General features: G+C 41.8%; 1 protein-coding gene across 1 annotated transcript in view; it reads left to right on the plus strand.

Annotated features, from left to right (window-relative positions):
- The window catches only part of LOC144800466 (vitamin D3 hydroxylase-associated protein-like), a 504,232-nt gene that overhangs the window by 181,109 nt on the left and 295,418 nt on the right, over positions 1-27,705 (plus strand). The window contains exon 4 of the mRNA XM_078671682.1: positions 2,635-2,768. Within this exon, the coding sequence (XP_078527808.1) occupies positions 2,635-2,768 (134 nt within the window). The remainder of the gene's footprint in view (positions 1-2,634; positions 2,769-27,705) is intronic.

A 27,705-nucleotide genomic window follows, 5' to 3' on the forward strand; every position in this document is an offset into this window, starting at 1 on the left:
CCCAGAGGCACCACACATGCGATGCTAAAAAGGAAACTATATTTTTAAAACCTATTTCGTATTTCAACGATAATAATCAATACAAAGCAGAATATGAAATGAATGTATTTTTGGGCTAAAGATTGCACGTTGGCGTACCTCTTGTGCCTCTCTCACTCATCACCTGATACTCGACCGCTGGTATAAAATGAGGCACAGCAGAAATAGGCTTTCACCCCCTGCTGTGTCTTGCTTTGGCAGTTCGGGCTGGACTGTTCCCATGAGGCACAGGGTCAAGGCTGATTTGCATATGGCCATGTCTGACCTGGGGTGGTGTGGAGTGCAAAATGACGATGGATTTAGGCCCAGATCTCTGTACTGGGGTGAATGTATGACATTGTTTTGCATTCTGTCCATCAATTGTTGTTTTTGCATTTGTCACCCCGAGTGGGTTGGGTATGCTCAGACGTGAGTCTCATGCTCTCCACAGCACTGGAGTCAAGCTATCCAGGCTGATGACGGGCTAGTCAAGGCTTTAAGTGCGTGGTGAGATTCTGGTCCTGAGCCCACAGCTGCATTGCAGCAAATGAAAAGGATGGGGCAAGACCAAAATATTCCAGCCTGCAACGGCCTGGAGACAGGGAGTTATGCAAGTATAGCCCGGGTCGCACTTTACATCAGAGTGCCCCAGAGCAGTTCTGGAACCGAGCACAATAAACAGTGCATGCACTTTCTTTACAATGCACAGGGGAACTCTGATATTTCACTCGCCTTTATCTTAAAGATATTCATTGACATTCGGCTGAATTGGGCCCTCCTTGAAGGGTGGGGCCCCTGGAACGTTAGGGCCCCCCTGTTCCACAAGGGCTCCAGGGGCCTGCCTCACGCCCATGACCTGGAGGGCCTGTGTGCCTAGGGCCTTATTTATGAAGGCCTTGCGCCGCCGGTGCATCACTTTTAACATGGGAAAAAGTGACGCACCGGTGGCGCAAGTCCTTCATAAATAAGGCCCCTAGTGTTTCCAACAGACACACAACTTTACCTTTGGTGCTTTGCCCTTCCCTGCTGCACTCACAGGTAACCAGGCAACATGCTGTCCCTCGGACTGCCTGAACTGCCGAATAGCTGTGTCCGGACAGGCTCTACCTTATGAAATATTGGTTGCAAGGGACAGATCACATGCTCCACAGTATGTACTCAGACCGGTGAGCTGATTCAAATTGTCACTGACACTTCAGACAAACAATGACTGAAGAGGGGTGACCCAAGGCCAGTCTATATTTTATTTTAATGTATATACCATTTTCTTAAACTAAAATAATCTTTCAGTCAAATAAAGTTTCTATAGGCCAGACCTAAGAAATGCATGGGAATCCATCTGGTTCAACACAAAAGTGACCTACCAGGGAGCGACACTGCATAATGACACATGGATCGAAAAAGGCATCAGCATCCCCAGCCAAACAGAAACCAAGCAAGGACCGCTGACGTTTCAGAACCTACAGCAGCTACATGACCTCCCAAACAAAGAGCTCTATAACTTCCTAAAGATCAAGACAGCAATAACAAAAGCCAACTTATGCAGAGGAGAGCCAGGCATCATCAAATACCTGCAGCTCCTCAACTCAGCAGGTCACCAAACTGCAAAGATCTATAAGCTCCTGAGCCCATCCAACCTGGCGCAGAACAAGAAAGCCACTAATACATGGGAGACGCTCCTGGGCAGGCAACTGAATGAAATAGAACGAGCAAAAATGTGGAGCTCAGCGACAACAAACAAAGTCACCCCACAGCTAGCGCAAACAAAATATTGGCTACTCCACAAGGCCTACTGGACGCCATCCAAACTCCACAAGGTCGGCATCGCAGAATCAGACAAATGCTGGAACTGCCAGAAAGAAGAAGGCACCCTCGAACACCTCATCTTCACCTGCGTGAAAGTCAAGAGGTTCTGGACACAAATCAACACCTTCTTGAACGATATGCTCAAAACCGACCTAACAATCAGCTTCGTAAGCCTGGCTACTGAACACCTAACAGCGAACCTAAAAAGTCGAGAAGAGAGAGAACTCCTAGACCTACTCCTCACAGCAGCCCTTAAAATAATCCTAACGAACTGGAAGAACACAGCCAAAGCAAACTTTAAAACATGGATTAATTGGGTCACCTTCCTGAGAGGAGCAGACAACATCACAGGCAACTTCTCGAAAGAACATAAAGCCAAGCTACACATGTGGCGCCCACTCGATGACCACCTGAGGAAACCCCAATAACCCCCCCCCCCACCTCTCTCCCCCTCTCTCTCCTTTTTTTTCTTGTCCTCTTCCTCCCTTTCTTGCTTTGGAGGGAGAACAAACGGAAAGCGCGCGCATCCACAAATGGACTGTTATAGAAAGGACCGCTATTGTACGCCCACCTGTATATATATATTTTTGTATGGTCTTCTTTTGTACGCCAATAAAGTTTTTAAATAAAAAAAAAAAAAGAAATGCCACTGAGGCATGAGCTAAGTATCAAATGTTTAACTAGACGAAAGTATGCGCTTCGATGTATATTTTTACATGTTTCAGTAGTGATTGTATATTGTATTGTAGATGTTGCACTTAGTTGAACTTGTCCGATGGACAGCATGTAACGACTCCTTCTTCTTCTTAGGGGCATAACTCAAACTGTGGCCTTGCATGTTTCCTCGGCATTCCAGAGTCCACTGACTGCGTGATGGTGCAGGTTTTAAAGAAACAAGGGGCCATTCCATTTGTTAAAACAAACGTCCCCCAATCCATGTTTAAGTGAGTACAAATTTACTTTTCCTGTAAATCCTGTAAAGACTGTGCATCAGAATTAGGCCTGAAACAGTTTATTTACATTTTATAATGCGAACAGACCTCGCCAGAATGACGGTATTTAAATTTCGGAATTGGTTATGCCTGATTGCAGTCCGTCCCATGGGATGTCAAAGCGGGTTTTCACTTGGAAACAAAGCTGTTACTAGTAAAGCAAAAGAAAAAAAATTCACACTGTAATTCAGTAGTTCAACGTCACATGAAAGACAAAACGTAATGCCATTTGTCAGAGTTGAGACTCCCTTAGGTTAGTTTCAGGAGCCAGCAGAGCTGGACACTGTCCTGCTTTGCATCCAAACTTCTCAGTCCACACAAAGATATACTGTGATCACAGACTAAAGAAAGGGAAAAACCTATATGAAAGTGTTGAAATTGTCCACGCACTCTAAACAACACAAAGGATATTAAAACATGATAAAGAAAATAAGTATGACAACATAAGAATAAGACCGCATCAATTACTAGAATAGATGCTGCATTCTGTATTCCACAAAGTCCAAAAAAATGCTTGTTCAACAAACATTATACATAATGTATTTTTTTACATATATGCTTTGCCATTTGTATAATACACAATGTGGCACTTGATAGTATGTTTTAATTACTACGATTTTGATTTGCATTTTATTGATCACCTATTAGGAATGACATTTTACCTAGTTCAGAAAGTATTCAAATGTATGCTTGCATACAGATATATGTAGAAGGTTCATAACACACCATATGGCCAGAGAGCAGCTACTGGTGCTTTATAATAAGATGTTATGCGTAAATTGCATAATCAGTTTTTGCATAATTACACAACATTTTGAGGTAAATTACACGAAGTTGCGTGAACTGCAAATCTGATACTTAGCACTATATTTTAGCATTCAATGCCCCCTAGCATCATTTTCCACAAAAAATGTGAAAAAAAACACAATTGATGCAAACATCAACTGCTTGCACACTGGATGTTTGCATTGTTCCCATGCTCCTGTGCTATAATTTTGCCCCAATCAATGGCCTAATTCCGCTATATGGAAGAGTTACATCATTTGAGGAATTACATTTAACACGAAATTCCCGAAATTACGCAGATGTAATTTAAATTTCACCTGGACATAATCAGCATATAAACCTTAAGTATCAGAATGATGGTTAAATAATTACGGTCATTTCAGTAGTCATATAAAACAAAATAAATATCAAAAGAACACAAAACATTTTCCTTCACGCATCCACTCCTCTATGGAGAGGAAAGGCAAGTAACTGCACCTAATTTGGGCTCCTCCTTTTTTCCAAAATTGTGTCAGTGCAAGGCTGGAGGGCCTTGCGCTTTTTATCACCACACATAGGGCCTGATTACGATGGTGGACGGACTTCAGTCCATCGCCATCGTCTCTTATTTGGGACCGCCCGCCAACAAGGTGGCAGTCCCACAATAGGAATTAGGATGCAACCGTCACCGTGGCGGTCGCATGACTCACCTTTAACACTGCGGAGGGTGCTGCTGGCTGCAGCACCCACCGCAAAGTTAAATTGGGATTTTTTGCATATAACTGTACTACGTGACAGGCACCATGCGGTGCATGTCACTTTGTACAGGGATATGTATAGGGACACCATAGGTGCCCCCAACAACCACAAGAATGGGCCAGGTTGTAAGGGGGGCCCGCTACAAGCCCTCAATGTCCATCCCCACCAGCCTTTTCATGGCGGGTGAACTGGCATGAAAAGGCTTGCGGGGAGGGAGCACCCTAATCCCTATAGCAGTGCCTAGTAGGCACCACCACCATTTTAGGGATTGGGAGGCCCTCCATTGCACCGGTGGGCTCAAGGAGTCCAGCGGATGCGTGGCTGTCGGGATTTCCGCCCGCCTGCACACTCCCGCCATCAAAATCTGGCAGGCGGAAAACCTGCCTTTGATGGTGGGAGACCGCCACCGACAGCCTGTCATTGGTGGTCTCCCCACCATTCTAATCAGCATCATAGTTCTCCTTCTAGCAAAATGGAAGATTCCTTTCTGAAATGTTTGTTATTTTCAACCTGCTGCTAAAATAATATGGCAATATTGTGCACTCTTTTACCTAGCATGATCATTCAGTATTTTTGTTTTCTAGGCCCTACTTCGTATGCGTATACACTCAAAAGAGTTAGTGCCTCTAATGTTGGCATACAGTTAGGCCTGGTTTGTATGTCACGAATGCATTATCAGGAAAGCCCCGCAACAAAAGACAAGGGCCATCTTTTTTAGTTTTTCACAAGCAATTTCTTCGTGAATTTGTAAAAAACTAAAACAATGTAGAGCGGATGAAAAAAAAAACTGGTACCAATCTGCATTCTGTTCTTCTAAAACTGCATCCATTGCATTTTACTAAAAATAGGAGTGAAAGGGTCAGTAAGATAGTGAACAAAATTCTAAAAAATACCTGGCCATTAGAAACCTAAATTTTATTGAAACCTGTGGCAGGTATGGTTAAAAAGGGGTGGTTGGAGGTGCACAACATGATGAATGTGTTTGCTCCATGTCTACATGTTTCAAGCCTTCCCCTGCAGCTTTTCGTCAGGACCAAATAAGCTGGCCCCTTAATACCACTCCTGAATAATGGCTGATATATTCTTCAGTGTCTATTCAAGGATTATTAAAATTCATTATACAACACCCAATTGGTATGTTGCTTCACTACTACCTATTTGGTAAGTTGACTTAATTCAATTCATAATAATTCTAACTTTGACCCATGAGCTCTGCACAGGGACGCTTGTAGTCACACTTGCTTCAAAGCTACTCCCCCGCTCAAAAAGTGCTCCCACGTCTCCAAAGGTCGCAGTACGCCCAGGGCCGGACTAGCCGCAGTGGGCACCGGGCATTTCCCCGGTGGGCTGCCAGGGTTGGGGCCGGTTCTGTGCCCCTGCGGGCCGTTTTCATTACCGGGGGCCCATAATATAGGCCCCCGATAACAAAATTAGCCGAAATCGGTCCTAGAAATCAGCTCGGCCGCACCCTCTCCCCCCTGGCGGGGGAGCAGGCTGAGCAGTTTGCCAGGGCTGGTTTCGGTTCCAGTCCGGCCCTGAGCACGCCCCATCACGCAGCGGGGCGGGAAGAACCAGATGATGAAGCATGCCACCAAGGGGCCTTTTGGTGGGTATGGGTTAGCTTAAGAAAAATACATCTTTTACCTCAGGGAATACCAACGCATCTGGAATGATATTAGTTTCTATTCTCTAGTGGATTTCTTTTGATTGATTTTTAAGTTAGCATAAGACCTGAGTCTGTAGGATGCCCTTATATGCTAATGTTTTCTCTTTATATCTTAACAGTAGGTTGGACAGGAGAAGTGACCTCACTTCAGTGCTGATCACTGGCTGTTTGCGCACCATACTTTTTATCTGAATATGTTGATAGGAAAGTGGCGGGAGAAACATCATTCACGTTGGGGCAGCACTAACATTCAGGTGGTGCCTAGCATGTCATTTATCTTTACCTCTCAAATGAGCTGGCTCCATCTACACTCTTCCCTGAATGGAAATAATTTGGGAGGCCACAGATGTCAGGCTCTGTATTCCCTGACCTTCCAAAGGTCAAGGAAAATATAAAGAACCTGTTAGTTCAATTGCTTCTGTACTTTTAAACATAAGGTTGAGCCTCACATTCAAGTTATGCACTCTACCACGAATAATCACACACACAACTACTAAAACACACAAATGCATTTACCCACACAGACAGACATACACACACACAAACACTCTCTGTAGCAGCAGCTATTGCTGTTCCATAATCATTTAGTAGATTTGCAGATGGTACACAAAGCTGAGATGGCTGCCCTCCTCTGCCCAGCCAATAGATTGACATTGTTACTTCACTGTAATCATCGAGGGGATCATAAACATCAACTTAGGATAGCCTGGGGTCGCACCTGTCATTTTTGCTTGCCTTTTGGTACCTCTGACACTATGGGGATCATTACGATGTCGGGCAGATGCAACGTAGCAGACTGAAACTGCCCTGGCATAGGTCAGCAGTTCGAACCCCACAATTTGGATGTGATCGCCCTATGGGCGGTGAGGAACATTCACTTTACAATAGCAGCTTGTGCAACAGACCGAAAAGGCCCCCAGCACAGGCTGCCATTGTAAAATGGATGTTTTTAAACACCCCTGTACTGTGTGGCAGGCACCAGGCCTCATCACGGAAGCCGCGGAGGGACAGAAAGGCTGACAATGAAAGGCTGTTGGAAAGTGACATCATAATCTCGACGACAGAGCTGAGGCTGGCTCCGCCATCATTATGGGATTATGTGTGTTTCTGAGGCTACGACGGGCTACTTCAGCCCATCCGAAGCACGGCAGACGGACCCTCCGACCAATGCATCCACCTACCGAATTGCAGTGCATTGGGTGGATCGTAATGGGAGTTGTTCGGCGGACCACAACTGACGGTCTGTCGGTTGCGGTCTTCCTGATTTGCTAATAAACCTTAATGGTTTTTAAACCATCCTCTCTGTCATTCCTGTGGAGCTAAATGGGTTTCACTGTAATTCTTCTTAGCTCCCAGAATGGGATCAATGGCACAATATTGTGGTAAATAACGTAGTTGACAAAAATATTGTGCCAGAAATATTGTTTGCCACAATTTCATGTTCCTATACTTATAATGAAAAGTAAAAAAATATTAGAAAAAAATATTGTGGACACTAATATCATCCAAAAACGTGCAGAAATATTGATTTTAAGATACATATACAGTTGAAAGGAGTACATATTAAATAATATAATACATAAAATTGATATACTGTAAATTAAATAAATTCCATTAATAGTTAATACGATATATATTATATAAACACATGTGTGTGTGTGTTTATATAGAGGAACATAATGAATAGAAAAAATATATTACGTCATCTTAATGCATTTAATAGTTTACGTTTACTTCTTCAAAACGCATATATATATTTAATCCAAAGACCCGGAAGCTTAAAGATACATACATATATATATTCACTGACAAAAACATAGGTTTCACACCAGTTATAGTTAGGTGGAAATTTTACTAGCATAAAACCATTGAAATTCCCGCGTTATAGTTAGTTGGACTCACTATAACTTGCGCGTGCAATGCACTGCTGATGACGTCACATATTACATCACTCATGACATGATCAGTGACATCACTCATGACATCACTGATGACATCTCAAATGACATCACTGATGACAACATCCTTGTGACAAAGTGGCAGACCTCCTATCAGCATAAAATAACCTTTGACACACACATTCAAAAATAGAAACTAACATTTTCTTAAAAAAGGAGAAACCAATACCAATTACAACAACTTATTAGGTAATTCCAACATCTACATACACATCCACTCATTCACCAACAGTTCTATATAGTCACTCATGCATGTACTTACTCATCATATGTACTCATACACCTATACATCCTGTTACACACTAATACTCATCCATATAGTTACTCACACACAAATTCACACATGCAAATAAACTATCAAAAAACCATTTACTTGATTATACTGCTATATATACACAACACTACACATACTTCTACAGAAACGGAAACATATTTACTCTCTTAAACAATCAATTATAAAAACACATACTCACTAACCCACCCATACACACAATCATCCACCCATACAGTCTTGCACACGTGCTGTCTTCAAAATACATACAAATAGTGAGTCACTCATTCATGCATCTGTGCTCTAAGTAATATCCCCCACCGGACCATACAGACACTGATACTGATACTCAAAAAAACAACTAATAACCCATATACACACTCATGTAGCTACTCACCAACCCATGGAGCCACTTATACACAAAGTGAGACACAGATACAGATATTTAAATATTTAAACATTACTTGCTAATATATGTATTCACTAAGATACATTTAATAAGTCAGTTAACCAATCAATTTTACACAAAAAAACATCCATTTAGACATTTATTTACCCATTTATTCTTCCATCAACCTTTAGATATACATATATAAAAATATTTATTTTTCAGAAAGATACACATTCACTGGATGATGTCATCAGTGATGTCATTTGAGATGTCATGAGTGATGTCATGAGTGATGTCACTGACCATGTCATGAGTGATGTAATATGTGACGTCATCAGCAGTGCATTGCACACGCAAGTTATAGTGAGTCCAACTAACTATAACGTGGGAATTTCAATGGTTTTATGCGAGTAAAATTTCCACCTAACTATAACTGGTGTGAAACCTATGGTTTTTTCAGTGAATTTAATAGGTTTTTTAAATGCTAATTCCTAACTATAACTGGTGTGAAACCTATGGTTTTTTCAGTGAATATATATATATATATATATATATATATATATATATATATATATATATATATATATATATATATATATATATTACCTACTGGCGGTCGCCAGTAGGTATATATAGTTAGGATTGATTTCCATAGGGAAATCGCAACATTCTATTGAGAATAACTTTGGCGCCGGTTGAGGAATCTGCCTGAATTTTTCAGCAGCTTTGCCTCGCGGCGCTCCAGTCTTTTCCTGAAAGTATGGGGGGATTCGTCAAGCGGGGGCCGAGATAAAATGGGGGTCCCAAGACATGTTTTTCCCATGTTAATTTCCATAGGGCGGTCTGTCGCACTTTTAGCTCGAACGGCTGAATGGATTTTCACCAAACTTGGCAAAATTGTAGGGACTGGTAGCCCGATGTGCCTTTGCTATGTCTCAAGATATGTGCTCCAGTGGTTTTTACGAAAATTAACTTTGAAAAAATATATATTGGGCTACATTGGGCTATATATATGTTAGAGCCCAAATGTAGCCCAATGTAGCCCAATGTAGCCCAATGTTGCCCAAAGATGGCCACCAGAGACCAAAAAAAACAAATGTAGCCCAAATATCAGCCAGATGTAGCCCAACTATAGCCCAATGACAGAATGTCCCAGAGTGTTCTAAAGAACAACTAGAGCGCTAACAGTCTTACTTATGACAAAAGTATGGCACACCTGAAGTCATCTTGATTGGAATAAAGTGTGAACACTTAAAACATTTAATTTGCAAAGGAACAAAATGTGGGGGTTCATTTTGCCATAGAAATTATGATTAGTGCTGAAGAAAGAAAAATTAGGGCACATTTTGAGTGACTTCTCAAATCCTCTTATATTTCATTAAAAAAATTCTGATATGCAGTCTCCCAAGATGGCCACCAGAGACAAAAGAGCCCAAATGTAGCCCAAATATCAGCCAGATGTAGCCCAACTATAGCCCAATGACAGAATGTCCCAGAGTGTTCTAAAGAACAACTAGAACGCTAACAGTCTTACTTATGACAAAAGTATGGCACACCTGAAGTCATCTTGATTGGAATAAAGTGGTAACACTTAATACATTTAATTTGAAAAGGAACAAAATGAGGGGTTTCATTTTGCCATAGAAATTATATATATATATATATATATATATATATATATATATATATATATATATATATATATATATATATATATATATATATATATATATATATATATATATATATATATATATATATATATATATATATTACCTACTGGTGGTCACCAGTAGGTATATATAGTTAGGATTGATTTCCATAGGGAAATCGCAACATTCTATTGGGAATAACTTTAGCGCCAGTTGAGGAATCTGCCTGAATTTTACAGCAACTTTGCCTCGCGGCGCTCCAGTCCTTCCCTGAAAGTTTGGGGGGGATTCGTCAAGCGGGGGCCGAGATAAAAGGGGGGTCCCAAAACGTGTTTTCCCCATGTTAATTTCCATAGGGCGGTTTGTCGCACTTTTAGCTCGAACGGCTGAATGGATTTTCACCAAACTTGGCAAAATTGTAGGGACTGGTACCCCGATGTGCCTTTGCTATGTCTCAAGATATGTGCTCCCGAGGATTTTGAGTAATTTAGGTTAAAAAAAATTTATATATCTATGGCCGCGCCCCGGTACGCGCACCGGGGAGTGCTCCGGGCGCGCCACGCGACTTGCGCACGGGAAGATGATTGGTTCTCGGGTGTCTGTAAACATTCGAAACAGTCCGCAGCGGCCGCCATCTTGTGTCTCGGTAGGATTGAGACACAAGAGGAGGAAAAAATCAAAGGGGGAAATGACCAAAAGGGGGCAGGGTAGACCCCCCCTGACCCCCTAGGTTTGATGTGGGGGCCATTAAAGGGTCCCGCGGGGCAATTTAAAAAAAAAAAAATTCAGTTTTTCGCGGGGGGAGCGCCCGGTACGCGCACCGGGGAGCGTACCGGGGAGCGTACAATGGGGAAAAATAGTGAAAAAAATTATATAATCATAATAATAAATAATAAAATAATCATTTTGAGTGATTACAGGTAGGGTAGCTCTGAAAAGAGCTTTTGGTTCTGTGGCTGTTTTAGGTACCTACAAGTACGTCCCACACATACCCACACACACACAACCCCACACCTCCACACCCACACACTCCCCACACACACCTCACACACGCACACCTCCACCCACACCCAAACACCCCACACCCTCACACCGACACCTTACACATCCACACCCACACATCCCACACACACTCACTCACACACACACCTCACCCCCAACACACACACACGCACACACAGATACCTCACAGACACACCTCACACATCCCACACACACACCTCCCCCCACACACACACACACACGCACACCTCACAGACACACCCACACATCCCACACATACACACACATCCTACACACATACCCCCCACACCCCACACACACCCACACCCCCACCTACACCCAAACACCCCACACACCCATACCCACACACACACCTTACACATCCACATCCCCACCCACACCCACACACCTACTCACACCTATACACCTCATCCCCCCTCAGACACACACACACACACCTCACAGACATACCCCACACATCCCCCACACACACCTCACCCCTTCCCCACACACACACACCTCTGACACACACCTCACACACACACACACACACACACACACACACACCACACACACCTCACACACACACACACACACACACACTCCTCTCACACACACACCCACACCCCCCCACCCCCTCCACACACACACCCCACACACACACCCACACATCCTACACACACACACCCCACACACATACCCCCCACACACACACACCACACCCACCCCCCACACACACACACCACACACACACTCATTATTTTTTTTATTTTTTGAGGGGGTGCCCCACACACATACCCCGACACACACACACACACCCCACCCCCCCCCCACACACACACCCCCACCATACCTCATACACCCACACCTCCACCCACACCCAAACACCCCACACACCCACACCCACACACACACCATACACCCCCACACCCCCACCTACACCCACACACCCCACACACCCCCACCCACACACACCTCACTCCCCCCCCCACACACACACACCTCACAGACACACCCCACACATCCCCCACACACACCTCACCCCCCACACACACACACCTCTGACACACACCCACCCCCCCCACACACACACACACACACACACCCCACACACACACCTTACACACACACACACACACCCACACCCACACTCACATTCCTCACCCCCAAAGGGGGTGCGCGCCCCGGTACACGTATCGGTACACGTACCGGTACGCGTACCCTGGAGAAAAAAAGAAAGACAGAGTTTTTTAAAAATGTAGCATTTTTATATAAATTGGAGGTAGTTCTGAAAAGAACTGTTTTTTTATTCTTATTGTTGTTTTATATTTTTTTATTGTTTTTTTGTACCCCGCGACTTTAAAAAAAAAAAATATATATATTTTTTGCCTTGGGGGTCCTTGTGGGACCCCCTGAGCAGGCCTAGGGGGTTAGGGGGTTTCTACTCTGGCCCCTTTGCGAGTTTCACACCTTTGTTTCACTGATTTCTTGTGCCTTGGTTCGAACAAGGCACAAGATGGCTGCCAGGGACACCCAGTATGCAAGGGGAATTAGTTCCCCCTCTTCAGACATGCACGGGGGCTGCGTTGCAGAGAGGTGTAAAAAAGGGTGTGGCCTCATTACACCTCTATGCAATGCAGCCATCTGGCGCATACTGGAGGCTCCTGATGGGCTAGTTGGCCCCCAGGGACCCCCATTATGCAAGGGGAATTAGTTCCCCCTCTGCAAACGCGCCAGGCGGCTGCGTTGCAGAGAGGTGTAACAAGGGGCATAGCCTCATTACACCTCTGCAATGCAGCCCCCTGGCACATACTGGAGGTTCCAGGTGGGCTAGTTGGCCCCCAGGGGCCCCCAGTATGCAGGGGGAATGAGTTCCCCCTCTTCAAACATGCACGGGGGCTGCGTTGCAGAGAGGTGTAAAAAGGGCCGTGGCTTAATTACACCTCTCTGCAATGCAGTCCCCTGGTGCATACTGGAGATTCCTGGTGGGCTTTCAGGTCTTATATAGTTAGGAATTAGCATTAAAAAAAACTTTGAAAATCACTGAAAAAAACATAGGTTTCAGGCCTTATATAGTTAGGAATTAGCATTTAAAAAACCTTTGAAATTCACTGAAAAAACCATAGGTTTCAGGCCTTATATAGTTAGGAATTAGCATTTAAAAAACCTTTGAAATTCACTGAAAAACCATAGGTTTCAGGCCTTATATAGTTAGGAATTAGCATTTAAAAAACCTTTGAAATTCACTGAAAACACCATAGGTTTCAGGCCTTATATAGTTAGGAATTAGCATTTAAAAAAACATTTCAAATTCACTGAAAAAAACCATAGGTTTCAGGCCTTATATAGTTAGGAATTAGCATTTAAAAAACCTTGCAAATTCAATGAAAAAACCATAGGTTTCAGGCCTTATATAGTTAGGAATTAGCATTTAAAAAACCTTGCAAATTCACTGAAAAAAAACCATAGGTTTCAGGCCTTATATAGTTAGGAATTAGGCACAAGAAAGCAGAAAAACAAACATGTAGAACACAAAAAGGGGGCAGGGTAGGAACACCCTGACCCCCTAGGGCTGCTCAGGTGGTCCCACTAGGATAATAATATATTTAAACGTTATCCGCTAATAGAATTAGCATTTAAAAAACCTTTCGAAATTCACTGAAAAAACCATAGGTTTCAGGACTTATATGGTTAGGAATTAGCATTTAAAAAACCTTTGAAATTCACTGAAAAAAACATAGGTTTCAGACCTTATATAGTTAGGAATTAGCATTTAAAAAAATCTTTGAAATTCACTGAAAAAACCATACGTTTCAGGCCTTATATAGTTAGGAATTAGCATTTAAAAAAACCTTTGAAATTCACTGAAAAAACCATAGGTTTCAGGAGTTATATAGTTAGGAATTTGCTTTTACAAAACCTTTGAAATTCACTCAAAAAACTATAAGTTTTAGTTGTGTTATAGTTAGCTGGACATTTTACTCATACAAAACCATTGAAATTGCTCCTATATAGTTAGTTGTACTAAGTATATATCGCGCACCCGCAATCCACTGCTGATGATGTCACATATTACATCATTCATGACATGGTCAGTGACATCACTGATGACATCTCAAATGACATCACTGATGACATCACTGATGACATCATCCAGGTGACAATCACATACACCTTTTCATACACTATTACAATTTTTCATCACTCTTTGTAAAATACAGAGTATCATATTTTAATCCATTGTCACAGCAATACAAGTATCTAAAAATCCACTCAGTGATTCATACATGTATACACACATCTAATCCCTTACCTATGGATTCACTCATACATGCTGTCAATGAACAATAGAACACTATCAAAAATACTTATACATCTATATCGACATTAAACAACAGCACGCATCCTATTCACATATGAAGTCATCCTACTCACTTATGCAAACAATGGATCATACTTACATATTTACTTAGCAAAACACTTATACAAACACCACTTCTTCTATTCATTTAGATAGTAAGTCATACTTAGTGAATTATAAAATCATTAGTATACAGTTATCCATACAGTCATTCACACAATCATTGTGTCTTATGTATACTTATTCATATACAACAACTGACACATACACTGCCTTTTATTTTTCTAGTTTGTTGGACCTGTACCTTTGAGAAATATATTTGCTCATCACCACACCCATAAAGAGATTCCCTCACCCAAACTGTTAGAACATGTAGTTTTAACTTCATATATCTACTGAATAAACTATTCACACATCTTTGGACAGTCACACACCCTCCACCGAACCACACACACTTTCACACTCCCATACAAATACTCAGTTAACTAATCAATAACTAATATAGACTTTCACACAGCTAGTAACCAACTGTAGAATCAGTTTACACAACAACTGACAAAGTGATACAGATATTCACACAGTTTAGTCACTATCCACTATATTTAGTGAGACATTATAAATTGGTCAAGTAAACAGTCAATTACACTGCTACTAAATCCTCCATCCAAATATTTATTTATATATCCACTCATTCTTCAATGCAAATTGCTATATATATAATGCATATTTAAATAACGAAGCAAACCACATTCACTGGATGATGTCATCAGTGATGTCATCAGTGATGTCATTTGAGATGTCATCAGTGATGTCACTGACCATGTCATGAATGATGTAATATGTGACATCATCAGCAGTGGATTGCGGGTGCGCGATATATACTTAGTACAACTAACTATATAGGAGCAATTTCAATGGTTTTGTATGAGTAAAATGTCCAGCTAACTATAACACAACTAAAACGTATAGTTTTTTGAGTGAATATATATATATATATATATTACCTACTGGCGATATAGTTAGGATTTTTTCTCTATGGGATTTTTGAAAATTCTATGTCTAATAACTTTGGCGTTTGTGGACGGAATTGGCTGAAATTTTCAGGAAAATGGAACATTTTGTTTCTGAGCAGCCCCATAAAATTTGGGGGGGGTTTCGTCAAGGGGGGTCCGAGAAAAAAGGGGGGTCCCAAAACGTGTTTTTAACATTGAGTTTTCCATAGGGCGGTTGGCCTCACTTTTAGCCCGAACGGCTGAATGGATTTGCACGAAACTTGGCAAAATTGTAGGGACTGGTAGCCCGATGTGCCTTTGCTAGGTCTCAATATATGTGCTCCAGTGGATTTTGAGAAATTAACGTTCAAAAAAAGATATATATCTGTAACAGCGGACCGGGCAGCGCTCCAGTTCGCGTACTTTTCGCGTTATGGAGCTTTGTGAAGCGAAGCTGATTGGTTCTCCGGCGTCTGTAAACATTCCAACCAGTCCGTAGCGGCCGCCATCTTGTCTCTCGGTAGGATCGAGAGACAAGAGGAGGCCAAAGCGAAGGGGAAAATGACCATAAGGGGGCATAGTAGATCCTCCCTGACCCCCTAGGTTTGATGTGGAGGTTTTAAAAGGGCCCCGCGGGGCAAAAAAAAATAAAAATAATAATAATCGAACGGCTGAATGGATTTGCACGAAACTTGGCAAAATTGTAGGGACTGGTAGCCCGATGTGCCTTTGCTAGGTCTCAATATATGTGCTCCAGTGGATTTTGAGAAATTAACGTTCAAAAAAAGATATATATCTGTAACAGCGGAACGGGCAGCGCTCCAGTTCGCGTACTTTTCGCGTTACGGAGCTTTGTGAAGCGAAGCTGATTGGTTCTCCGGCGTCTGTAAACATTCCAAACAGTCCGTAGCGGCCGCCATCTTGTCTCTCGGTAGGATCGAGAGACAAGAGGAGGCCAAAGCGAAGGGGCAAATGACCATAAGGGGGCATAGTAGATCCTCCCTGACCCCATAGGTTTGATGTGGAGGCTTTAAACACTTTAGTTCTTGCAACCTAATGGCCCGCCAGTTACGTTCCTCTACAGTGTAAATGTCTACTCATCATATACGATTACAGTTTGCTCCGTGGCCGGCCCACGTGGTTATAGGCCCGTATTTGTATAATGACATTTTCACAATAAAGGTTTTTAAAAGAAAACATGGTAGCAGTATATACATTGGTAAAGTTTTTAATAATAGTCACTGTTTTAGAATCAGTAAAAGGCAAGTGAAATAAAGCAGACCAATTACATGAAGGGTAAAAGGTATAATACGCAGGAACGCAGTAAAGATAAATGGTCAAGGGCTGTTGTGTTTTCTACTCCTGCAACATAAAGTGATCGATAAGAATCTCATATTCAGGCGTATCGGCGACTAAGACAGCAGGCCGACCCTCTTTTGCTCAACGGCTCCGTCATGGGACGAAGAAACGCCCTTTTTCTCGAAAAAGGAATATATTTTACTTGCAGGACAGTTGTAAATTTTCCGGGAAAGTACATTAGCCTGGAACATTATAACATATATTTAAGAAAAAATAATGTTCGAAAGTAATAAAAAGCGTAATTTTTAGATCATATGACCAAGCCTTTCATCATTAGAATAAGAAAAGTAAAATGAACCAATGAAAAGTTTTATTAACAAGTCACATGACCTGTTATGCTTACGTTACGCGCTGCGCGTCGCGCCCCGGATCACTTCCGGATGCGCTAACGCGGCGCGTCATATGACGCATTACGCAACAACGCAGGTCCAGAATATAGTCAAAATGTCTCCACCAACCAGCGGTCGGAACACAACCCCTTTCAGCAGGCTAAATAGTTCTGTTAAATGACAACAGAAGGGACCGGCAACAAGAATCATCAGTGAAAGAGGGGAGGGCTAGTTCTTCTCTACCGGGTCACGTTGGGGCGCTACCGGAACTGATCGAATTGGTAGTCTACAGTGTTTCTGGATGTTTCAGACTGAAGCTGGCGTTAGCATGAGAGCACCACCATTTCGTAGCTCCGTCGTGGCCATTCGACGAGCAATAATGCTAGCCCCTCCCCACCAGAAGCCTGCGGGAGTCGGGGGCCCCCACGACTTTTGTAGAATCTTCAAGGCTGAGGGGACGCTTTCGAGAATGGAGCCCAATCTCTAGCAGACAAGCGTCCGAGTTCCAAGGTGTCGCAGGGCAATTTTAGTGGACCACGCCCAAATCTGAAGAGCCGGCCGCCATTTTGAGAGTACTGTGGCAGCCGGCTATCGCTGCACCGCAAGAGCGGGAGCAACTCAACTACATGGTGAGCGAGACGCTGTAGTCGAAAGAGCGGGCGGTAAACAGCTGAATAGCGGAAGAGGCACAGTGTAGCAAAAGCGGGCGGAATGGCAACTGAAATGGTAAAGGGCCGCCCCACTACAGCGTGTCTTTAGGTGAAACGGATTGTGGGACAAGGTCAAGAATGGAAGAGTTACCAAAAGGCAAAAAGTTCCGCTTGATCCCGGGAGCCGGCCACCTATGTCGGGGGCGATCTCAGGCTACACCAGGAGAACACGACTTGGGGAGGGAGCCGGAGCCAAGCGCCCCCTCCGAGTCCGCGCCATCACACCGTCCCTCGGGGGCCTCCGTCAAGCGGTTCAGGGTGGCACCGCATTACATTGTTCACAAATGCAGTCACGTCCTCAATCAGCCCCCACTTTACTTTGAGAATAGTGAAGCTGAAGCAAGTGCAAATAGGCTTCAGACAGTGTTACAAGCACTCCTCAAAACTTTGAACCATCAGAGTGCATGAGTTTCATGCTCGATCGATTGAGCTAGCCGGATCGGGCAACAAAAAGTATAAAATAGTTATGTAAATAGTTGTTTAATAAAATGTTTTACCCTGTTACTTTGCTGGTGTGTTGTATATATTTGTAATATTTGCATAGAGTTTATCGTTATTTTGGGCGGGGTGGGTTGGCGGAGCCGAGCTGTATTGCAGCCATCATGGTGTGGAGTTCAGTTCATCTCAATAGTTTCGTGTTTGTCATGAGGGGTTGTTCCTAATGTTTCTATTTTAGCGAGGTCAAAAAGAGATCCCATTAGTGGCCTACTGATTTTGCTCGATTCCTTTTGTTTTTTTACACGATTTTTCGCTATCTGCAAAGACTAAACAGAGTATTGTGACTCTGTGCTTGTTTGTAAATAGAGAATGAACCAAAGAGAACCAATTCTAAAACAGTAAATGCTTGGATAACAATCAATCAAATGGAGAGAGAAGCAGGCACGACGGATTACAACGGGGGCAAAGGCCTGCGTTAACTACCCTTCACTATCTGCAAAGAGAGAGTACTCCTAATAGAAATGAGGGGGAGGGGGGGGCAGCATTCAAAGCAGATCAGTGTGCATAAACACGAAAATGTTTTTACTTACCACGTACTTGACATTCGACAGCTTATGATATTTGCTATTAAAAAACCATTGAAATTCACTGAAAAAACCATAGGTTAGAGACCATATATAGTTAGGAATTAGCATTTAAAAAACCTTGAAAATTCACTGAAAAAACCATAGGTTATAGACCATATATAGTTAGGGATTAGCATTTAAAAAACCTTATTTTACTCACACAAAACCATTGAAATTCCATATATAGTTAGTTGCACTAACTATATATCGCGCACCCGCAATCCACTGCTGATGATGTCACATATTACATCATTCATGACATGGTCAGTGACATCACTGATGACATCTCAAATGACATCACTGATGACATCTCAAATGACATCACTGATAACCTCTCAAATGACATCACTGATGACATCACTGATGACATCTCATTTGACATCAATGACCACATCACTGATGATATCATTCATGTGACAATACAATGCATCTCCTCACACTTTAATATAATCTCTGTTACACCCAGTGTTAAATACAGAGTATAATTTTTGAAACCATTGACACACCAATACTAGTTACTACATACGCACTCAGTGATTCCTATGTTTACACACACATTCACTCATTTACCCATACAATCATTCATACATACAATCACTCATCTTTACAACACTATCATATGCACTCATACACCTATACAGACTCTCACACTCTGTCACTCATCCATGGAGTTACTCACACACCTAGTCAGTCCTGTAAATAATCAATCACACTTCCATTTTCTAATCTATACAGTTAAACATAGAGCACCTTACATTTTGAAACATATACTAACACATACTTACTCTCTTATACAATCATTGATACAAGTACACATTGATCTGCACAGAGTCACACACCTCCCAGCCAGCCACACACACTCAGTCTCCCATACAAATACTTGGGCAATCAGTCAATAACCCATATAGTTACTCATATAGCTACTGACCAACACATGCAGCAGTTTACAGAACAACAGACATAATGATGCACAAATTAAGACAGTTTAGTCACTAACCCATGCACTCAGTGAGACACATTTAATCACTCACTCATACAGTCAGTCACGCACCTACTAAATCCTTCATCCAGACACTTCTACATCTACTCATTCTTCAATATGTAAAACATATTTAAACTTTACAGAAACACACAGTCACTGGATGATGTAATCAGTGATGTCATTTGAGATGTCATCAGTGATGTCATCAGTGATGTCACTGACCATGTCATGAATGATGTAATATGTGACATCATCAGCAGTGGATTGCGGGTGCGCGATATATAGTTAGTGCAACTAACTATATATGGAATTTCAATGGTTTTGTGTGAGTAAAATAAGGTTTTTTAAATGCTAATCCCTAACTATATATGGTCTATAACCTATGGTTTTTTCAGTGAATTTTCAAGGTTTTTTAAATGCTAATTCCTAACTATATATGGTCTCTAACCTATGGTTTTTTCAGTGAATATATATATATATAGATATATATATATATATATCTATATATATATATATTCACAGAAAAAACCATAGGTTACAGTGAATATATATATATATAGATATATATATATATATATATCTATATATATATATATTCACAGAAAAAACCATAGGTTATAGACCATATATAGTTAGGAATTAGCATTTACAAAACCTTGAAAATTCACTGAAAAAACCATAGGTTATAGACCATATATAGTTAGGAATTAGCATTTAGAAAACCTTATTTTACTCACACAAAACCATTGAAATTCCATATATAGTTAGTTGCACTAACTATATATCGCGCACCCGCAATCCACTGCTGATGATGTCACATATTACATCATTCATGACATGGTCAGTGACATCACTGATGACATCACTGATGACATCTCAAATGACATCACTGATGACATCACTGATGACATCTCAAATGACATCACTGATGACATCATGACACACCAATACCAGTTACTACATACGCACTCACTGATTCCTACGTCTACACACACATTCACTCATTCACCCATACAATCACTCATACATACAGTCACTCATTATTACAACACTATCATATGCACTCATACACCTATGCAGACAGTCACACACTGCCACTCATCCATGGAGTTACTCACACACCAAGTCAGTCCTGTAAAGAATCAATCACACTTCCATTTCTTCATCTATACAGTTAAACACAGAACACCATACTTCAGTGACATCACTGATGACATCACTAATGACATCTGAAATGACATCACTGATGACATCTCAAATGACATCACTGATGACATCATGACACACCAATACCAGTTACTACATACGCACTCACTGATTCGTACGTCTACACACACATTCACTCATTCACCCATACAATTACTCATACATACAGTCAGTTATTATTAGAACACTATCATATGCACTCATACACCTAGTCAGTCCTGTGAAGAATCAATCACACTTCGATTTCCTCATCTATAGTTAACCACAGAACACCATACTTTTCACACATATACTAACACATACTTACTCTCTTATACAATCACTGATACAAGTACACATTGATATGCACAGAGTCACACACCTCCCAGCCAGCCACACACACACTCAGTCTTCCATACATCCACTCATTCTTCAATATGTAAAACGTATTTAAACTTTACAAAAACACACAGACACTAGATGATGTCATCAGTGTTGTCATTTGAGATGTCATCAGTGATGTCATCAGTGATGTCACTGACCATGTCATGAATGATGTAATATGTGACATCATCAGCAGTGGATTGCGGGTGCGCGATATATAGTTAGTGCAACTAACTATACATGGAATTTCAATGGTTTTGTGTGAGTAAAATAAGGTTTTCTAAATGCTAATTCCTAACTATATATGGTCTATAACCTATGGTTTTTTCAGTGAATTTTCAAGGTTTTGTAAATGCTAATTCCTAACTATATATGGTCTATAACCTATGGTTTTTTCTGTGAATTTCATTGGTTTTTTAACAGCTAATATCTGTAGCTGTAAAATGTATTCTTCTTTAAATCCAAAAATATATTTTATATGTTTATGAATAATTTTTTTTTTAAATATTTTTTTTTCTTCGTTCCCGCTTCGCGAATCGGGAAGCTTCCCGTTAGCTGACCTTGATGCCGCGAAATAGACCGCGAGCCGGTAAACGTTTCTTTACCGCAAGTGCCGCGTTAGAAAACAACATCGTGACGCCTCCCGTCCGCATGACGTTTCACGTTGTCGCGTGATACGTCATATGACGTGCTACGTTAGCGAACTGGTACGCGAAGCGAGTCGCAAAGCGCAGGTTTCTGGAAGCAAACCGGGAGGCCCTGCAAAGCGCTTAACGTAAACACAGCAAGTCATGTGACTTGGTAATAACACTTTTCATTGGTTCATTTCACTTTTGGTTTCCTAATGATGTAAGACTAGGTCATATAATCTAAAATGAACACTTTTGATTGGTTGAGAACTCTTGTTTTTCCCAAATGATGAAAATCCCTCCTTCTTTCCTCACTCTGACTTTCATCATTGTGAGAGAAAGACCCTTTGTGATCACTGAGCAATGGCTTCTTTAGTAGCTTCAGCTGGTGCTTCCCCACCACCTCCACCACATCCAAGGAAGAGTGGACCACCTGCTCAAGTTATAATTCAACAAGAAGAGGAAGAAGAGGAACAGGACGACGAGCACGAAGAGAGGCAGTTTTTGCCTGAGCAGCCCAGGACGTCTCACCGGAAAGAAAACTTCATTTGGCAATTTTTTAAAATTCCCAAAGGTCAGAAAAAAGTAAATGCAAGATACGTAACTTGCCTTATATGTCAAGATAGACTGTCCAGAGGAACCGAGAAAAAATACAGTTTCGGAAACTACACAATGCATCGCCATATGACTAGGTGGCATCCTAACAACTACAGTGCTGCACAGTTTCGGAACGACCTAGATAATCTCCCTATTATGGCCAGAAGATCTGTTGTACCGGAAGTAACGGGACCAGAGGGCAGGGAGATGGTGCCAAATATACAAATGAAATTTGGTGAAGTAAAACACATCTGCGTATTTTGCGATGGATTCATTTCCTACGGAGAAAGAAGCATCACTCTGATCAACAGAGCTATTGACTATCATATGCAAGTTTGTACGAAACGCCCAAAATAATAAATACTTCTTTTTTTGTTTTGTTGCTCCTGTTGAGCCCTTTACAATGAATCGTTTTCATTGCCCCCTCCAAGAAAAACCCCAAAAAATATAAAACTGTTCAGAAAAATTCAAAAAAAGTAAAAAAATGTTCCGAAAAATAATAAAAAAAATATAAAACAACAAAAACAATTTAAAAAAAAGTTCTTTTCAGAACTACCTCCCCGTTATTAAAAAATTGGTACAATATTTGGAACTGTGCCAACCTCTATTTCTCTTAGTTCGCTTCCCAGTTCGCTCGCCGGTACGCGAACCAGAAGCGAACCAAAAACAGTAAGTATAAGGGAAGGAAACAGACACTTATGTTAAAAGAAAGACAGCTATAGGGGAGTAAACTAGAGATACTATTACCCGTAATCCACTGCTGATGATGTCACATATTACATCATTCATGACATGCTCAGTGACATCATCAGCAGAGGATTGCGGGTTTTTTGGCAACGTGCCTTATCCACGGTTTAATAACGCTGCCTTTTGCTTTATATAAGTTTTCAAATTGTATGAAATATATATCAATAGGTCGTTATGAACCTTTAGGTAGTGCTTTTCTTCATGAGGTCTGGTCGCTTCCATACACATACAGATGTTTCAAAGATGATCAAGAAGTTTATCTGAATGGAGAGGAATGCACTGAGACGCCAAATCATTCACTAATGTGTAGGCACATACAGTTACACGGTTCATGCAACAAACATCGACCAAATATGGCTTGCGTGTTGCAAGGCACGCCAGTTCCTGCTATCATCCCCACGTTCAAGTTGTTGGAAAATGGTAGTTATTTGATGCTCAATAATGAAGATTGTTCTGAGTTAATTTTTATCGTAACAGTAAGTGAACGGGTTATTTGCTGCAGAAATGTTCTATTTCCTCCCACACATGAACATAGGGAGTTTTCAATCTGGCCACAAATACCAACCTTGGGACAGATTTCAACGGCATGGCAAGAATAAGAGCTCTTTTGTCTCAGAGAGAGGTGGCCTTGAGTTCGGCCCGTGAAACTTTCGTGCTTCACATAGCGAACACCCGTACAGAGGTGCAGACCCTTTTCAATTCAGATTTGCCTTTCAATTTCAGCAAGATGGTTACGACTATCTTTAACGCATCCTCCACAAAAGCCCTGGCGCACTTTTTTAAAGTTTTTACCAGTGGTCTCGTGACTTCATTTGAGAAAATCTTTGGAGTCATCCCTGCTTCCTTTCATTCTATTTTCTCCACTCTGGTTCGTGGATTGGCATTTTTACTTGCATTACCAGCGGACGCTCTTGTGCTTTTTTACATTTTTAAATATGGATGTCCCTCCTATGCAACCTCCCACCCTGCAGCTGCTGACACTGTTCCGCAATCGCATGCTAGAATATTATGGCACAATGCCGTTGGCGATATTAAGCACGGCATATGGATTATCTTTTCGATTCTCCTACTTCACCTGTGTCCAGCCTGTATTTCACTGCCTGACCTGTGATTTCGATTGGGCCATTGATTTGTGTCTCTGCGGACCGGTTTCTCCTGACGTCGACTTTAATCAGCTGATGACTCCTATCATTACTCACGAGTTGGTTTGTCCTGGCGAAAGGATTATGGCTGTGGCATTGATGCATGGACTACTTGGTCCCTGGAATTTACTGGCGGCAGCACAGTCTTTCTTGGAACAGAGCTTTCTTGAAAACCCACCGAGCTGTCCTCTGATGGTGATAGAGGATCCGGTGCTGGGAGAGCACGTATGTTCTTTTCCGCTTTTAAATTGGATGGCTGAACTGTTTTCGGATGAAGACGGTGACTTCCTATTGGAGGCTGTTGCAGCTTATTTTGCATACACAGGTATGTCATAGACCTTTTTCATGTTTGAAATGCTGAGTACTAGCATTTCATTGACAATTCATTGACTTATTTGTCAAGTTTTTATTATTTACCTTGCCTATTGGCTTAAGACTCGATAAAGTACTTGGCTGTTTTATTTTTCTTTAGCATTAAATTTTCCTAGTTTTTAATGCTTTACCTTGCGGACCGTCCACATATAAACTTGCAATCTGCTCTCATGAGATGGCACTTCTATTATCTTATTCAGTTCGTTTCCGGATCATGGGGAGGTGTCATCTAGGTCCTGGATATCTTTACACCGTGTTAAGTTAGCATGGGCTCATTACCGGTTTAAACGCCATTTTTCCTTTTTTGCAACTTCTGCACACGACACTTAGTTGTTGCTTTAGCTTTCCACCTAGTAGTTCATCGTGGTTTACATGAGAATAATATGTTATTGCTCTACTATCTGCTTTGCTTGTTAAACTATATCTGTACAGCGAGTGCTAAAGTTTCAAGAACAACACGATACAGAATTGTTATGAGGTCTGATCTCCACGACTTCATACTCATAACATAAGTGCAACTTCTGCCAATTCTGGGCATGAGGCGGGTTTTATATTGCTTTGCCGAACACACATACACAACAGTTGATGCGGTTCACATGAAGAGAGAGCTGGTGTATGCTGATGTGATTCCTTCAAATCTAAGACACTAAAGTATGGGCACGCCCTAAACCAACACAAAGAGACCTTCTTAGCAAATAATATAATATGTGTATTAGGGAGGGTGAGATATAAGCAGCCGCGGGCCGTGGAGGGAGTTACGGTGGGGCAGGGAGGCGGGGAGGGGGAGAAGCAGGGTGGAGCCCTCTCTACCTTGCCCCTCCCCCTCCCCGCCTCCCTGCCCCACCGTAACTCCCTCCACGGCCCGCGGCTGCTTATAAGTGTTGCTAACTCTTATTCATTTACAGCATGTTAACATACTATCACCATTCGCTTTTTATGTACTAGTAACTATGCTGGTAATTTTGCTACTGATAATATGTGTACTTGTATTATCTAAGATACTACGCCTGAGAAGACGGCATTAGTAAATAAACATTTCAAATACACATGTGTTCTTCTTAACTCCATGTTCTGGTTTCTAAGAAATATATAACGACCGACTGTTCATGAGTTCCACGTATCCTGAGGTACTATAAGTTCATATTCTGGATTGTCTAAACATTGAGAGTTTGTTATATCCAATGTGACACTGTACCTAGCTTGCTAAGGAGTTTTTGATTACTAACGTGAGTTTTGGGACACCCTAATTCGCCGAGGTTCCAATCCTCTGTCCACAGTTCTGTGTGAGAACAGAAACCCTGCGACAGGGGCACCCCCGACCCTTGCTGGAGCTTCATCACACTTGCGATACAACTCCAGCAATGCGCCACCTTTACGGCACAGATACATCACGCATCTGTGCTGTTTTTGCCCCATGATGCGCCGCATTGTAAATGCAGCACACCATAGGTGACGGAACAGCGGCACAGAATGACTAACACATCCCTGGTGATGCGCCAGTCATCATAAATGTATCCCTATGCTTCTTATCTTGTTAGAGATGAACCGCCATATGTATCATCAAAGTTTTTTGCATTTCCTAAATAGCGAACTTTAAGGAATAAATAGCGGTTCTTTACCATTCCTAGTTTGCGATTAGCTATTTGCTAATTACAAATTACCCATTCATTTCCTTCATTTCCATAGGGCGGTTGGACTCACTTTTAGCTCGAACGGCTGAATGGATTTCCACGAAACTTGGCAAAATTGTAGGGACTGGTAGCCCGATGTGCCTTTGCTATGTCTCAAGATATATGCTCCAGTGGTTTTTACGAAAATTAACTTTGAAAAATATATATTGGGCTACATTGGCCTATATATATGTTGGAGCCCAAATGTAGCCCAATGTAGCCCAATGAAGCCCAATGTAGCCCAATGTAGCCCAAAGATGGCCGCCAGACACACAAAAAAACAAATGTAGCCCAAATATCAGCCAGATGTAGCCCAACTATAGCCCAGTGACAGAATGACCAATCAGCTTCGCAAACCTCCGTTACGCGAAGCGGAGTGCTGTTACAGATATATATCTTTTTTTGAACGTTAATTTCTCAAAATCCACTGGAGCACATATATTGAGACCTAGCAAAGGCACATCGGGCTACCAGTCCCTAATATTTTGCCAAGTTTCGTGCAAATCCATTCAGCCGTTCGATTATTATTATTATTATTTTTTTTTGCCCCGCGGGGCCCTTTTAAAACCTCCACATCAAACCTAGGGGGTCAGCGAGGATCTACTATGCCCCCTTATAGTAATTTCCCCCTTTGTTTTGACCTCCTCTTGTCTCTCGATCCTACCGAGAGACAAGATGGCGGCCGCTATGGACTTTTTGGAATGTTGACAGACGCCGGAGAACCAATCAGCTTCGCTTCACAAAGCTCCGTTGCGCGAAAAGTACGCGTCCTGGGACGCTGCCAGGTCCGCTGTTACAGATATATATCTTTTTTTAAACGTTAATTTCTCAAAATCCACTGGAGCACATATATTGAGACCTACCAAAGGCACATCGGGCTACCAGTCCCTACAATTTTGCCA

This window comes from Lissotriton helveticus, chromosome 1_2 (genome assembly GCF_964261635.1).
Source record: "Lissotriton helveticus chromosome 1_2, aLisHel1.1, whole genome shotgun sequence".
Lineage (NCBI taxonomy): Eukaryota > Metazoa > Chordata > Amphibia > Caudata > Salamandridae > Lissotriton > Lissotriton helveticus.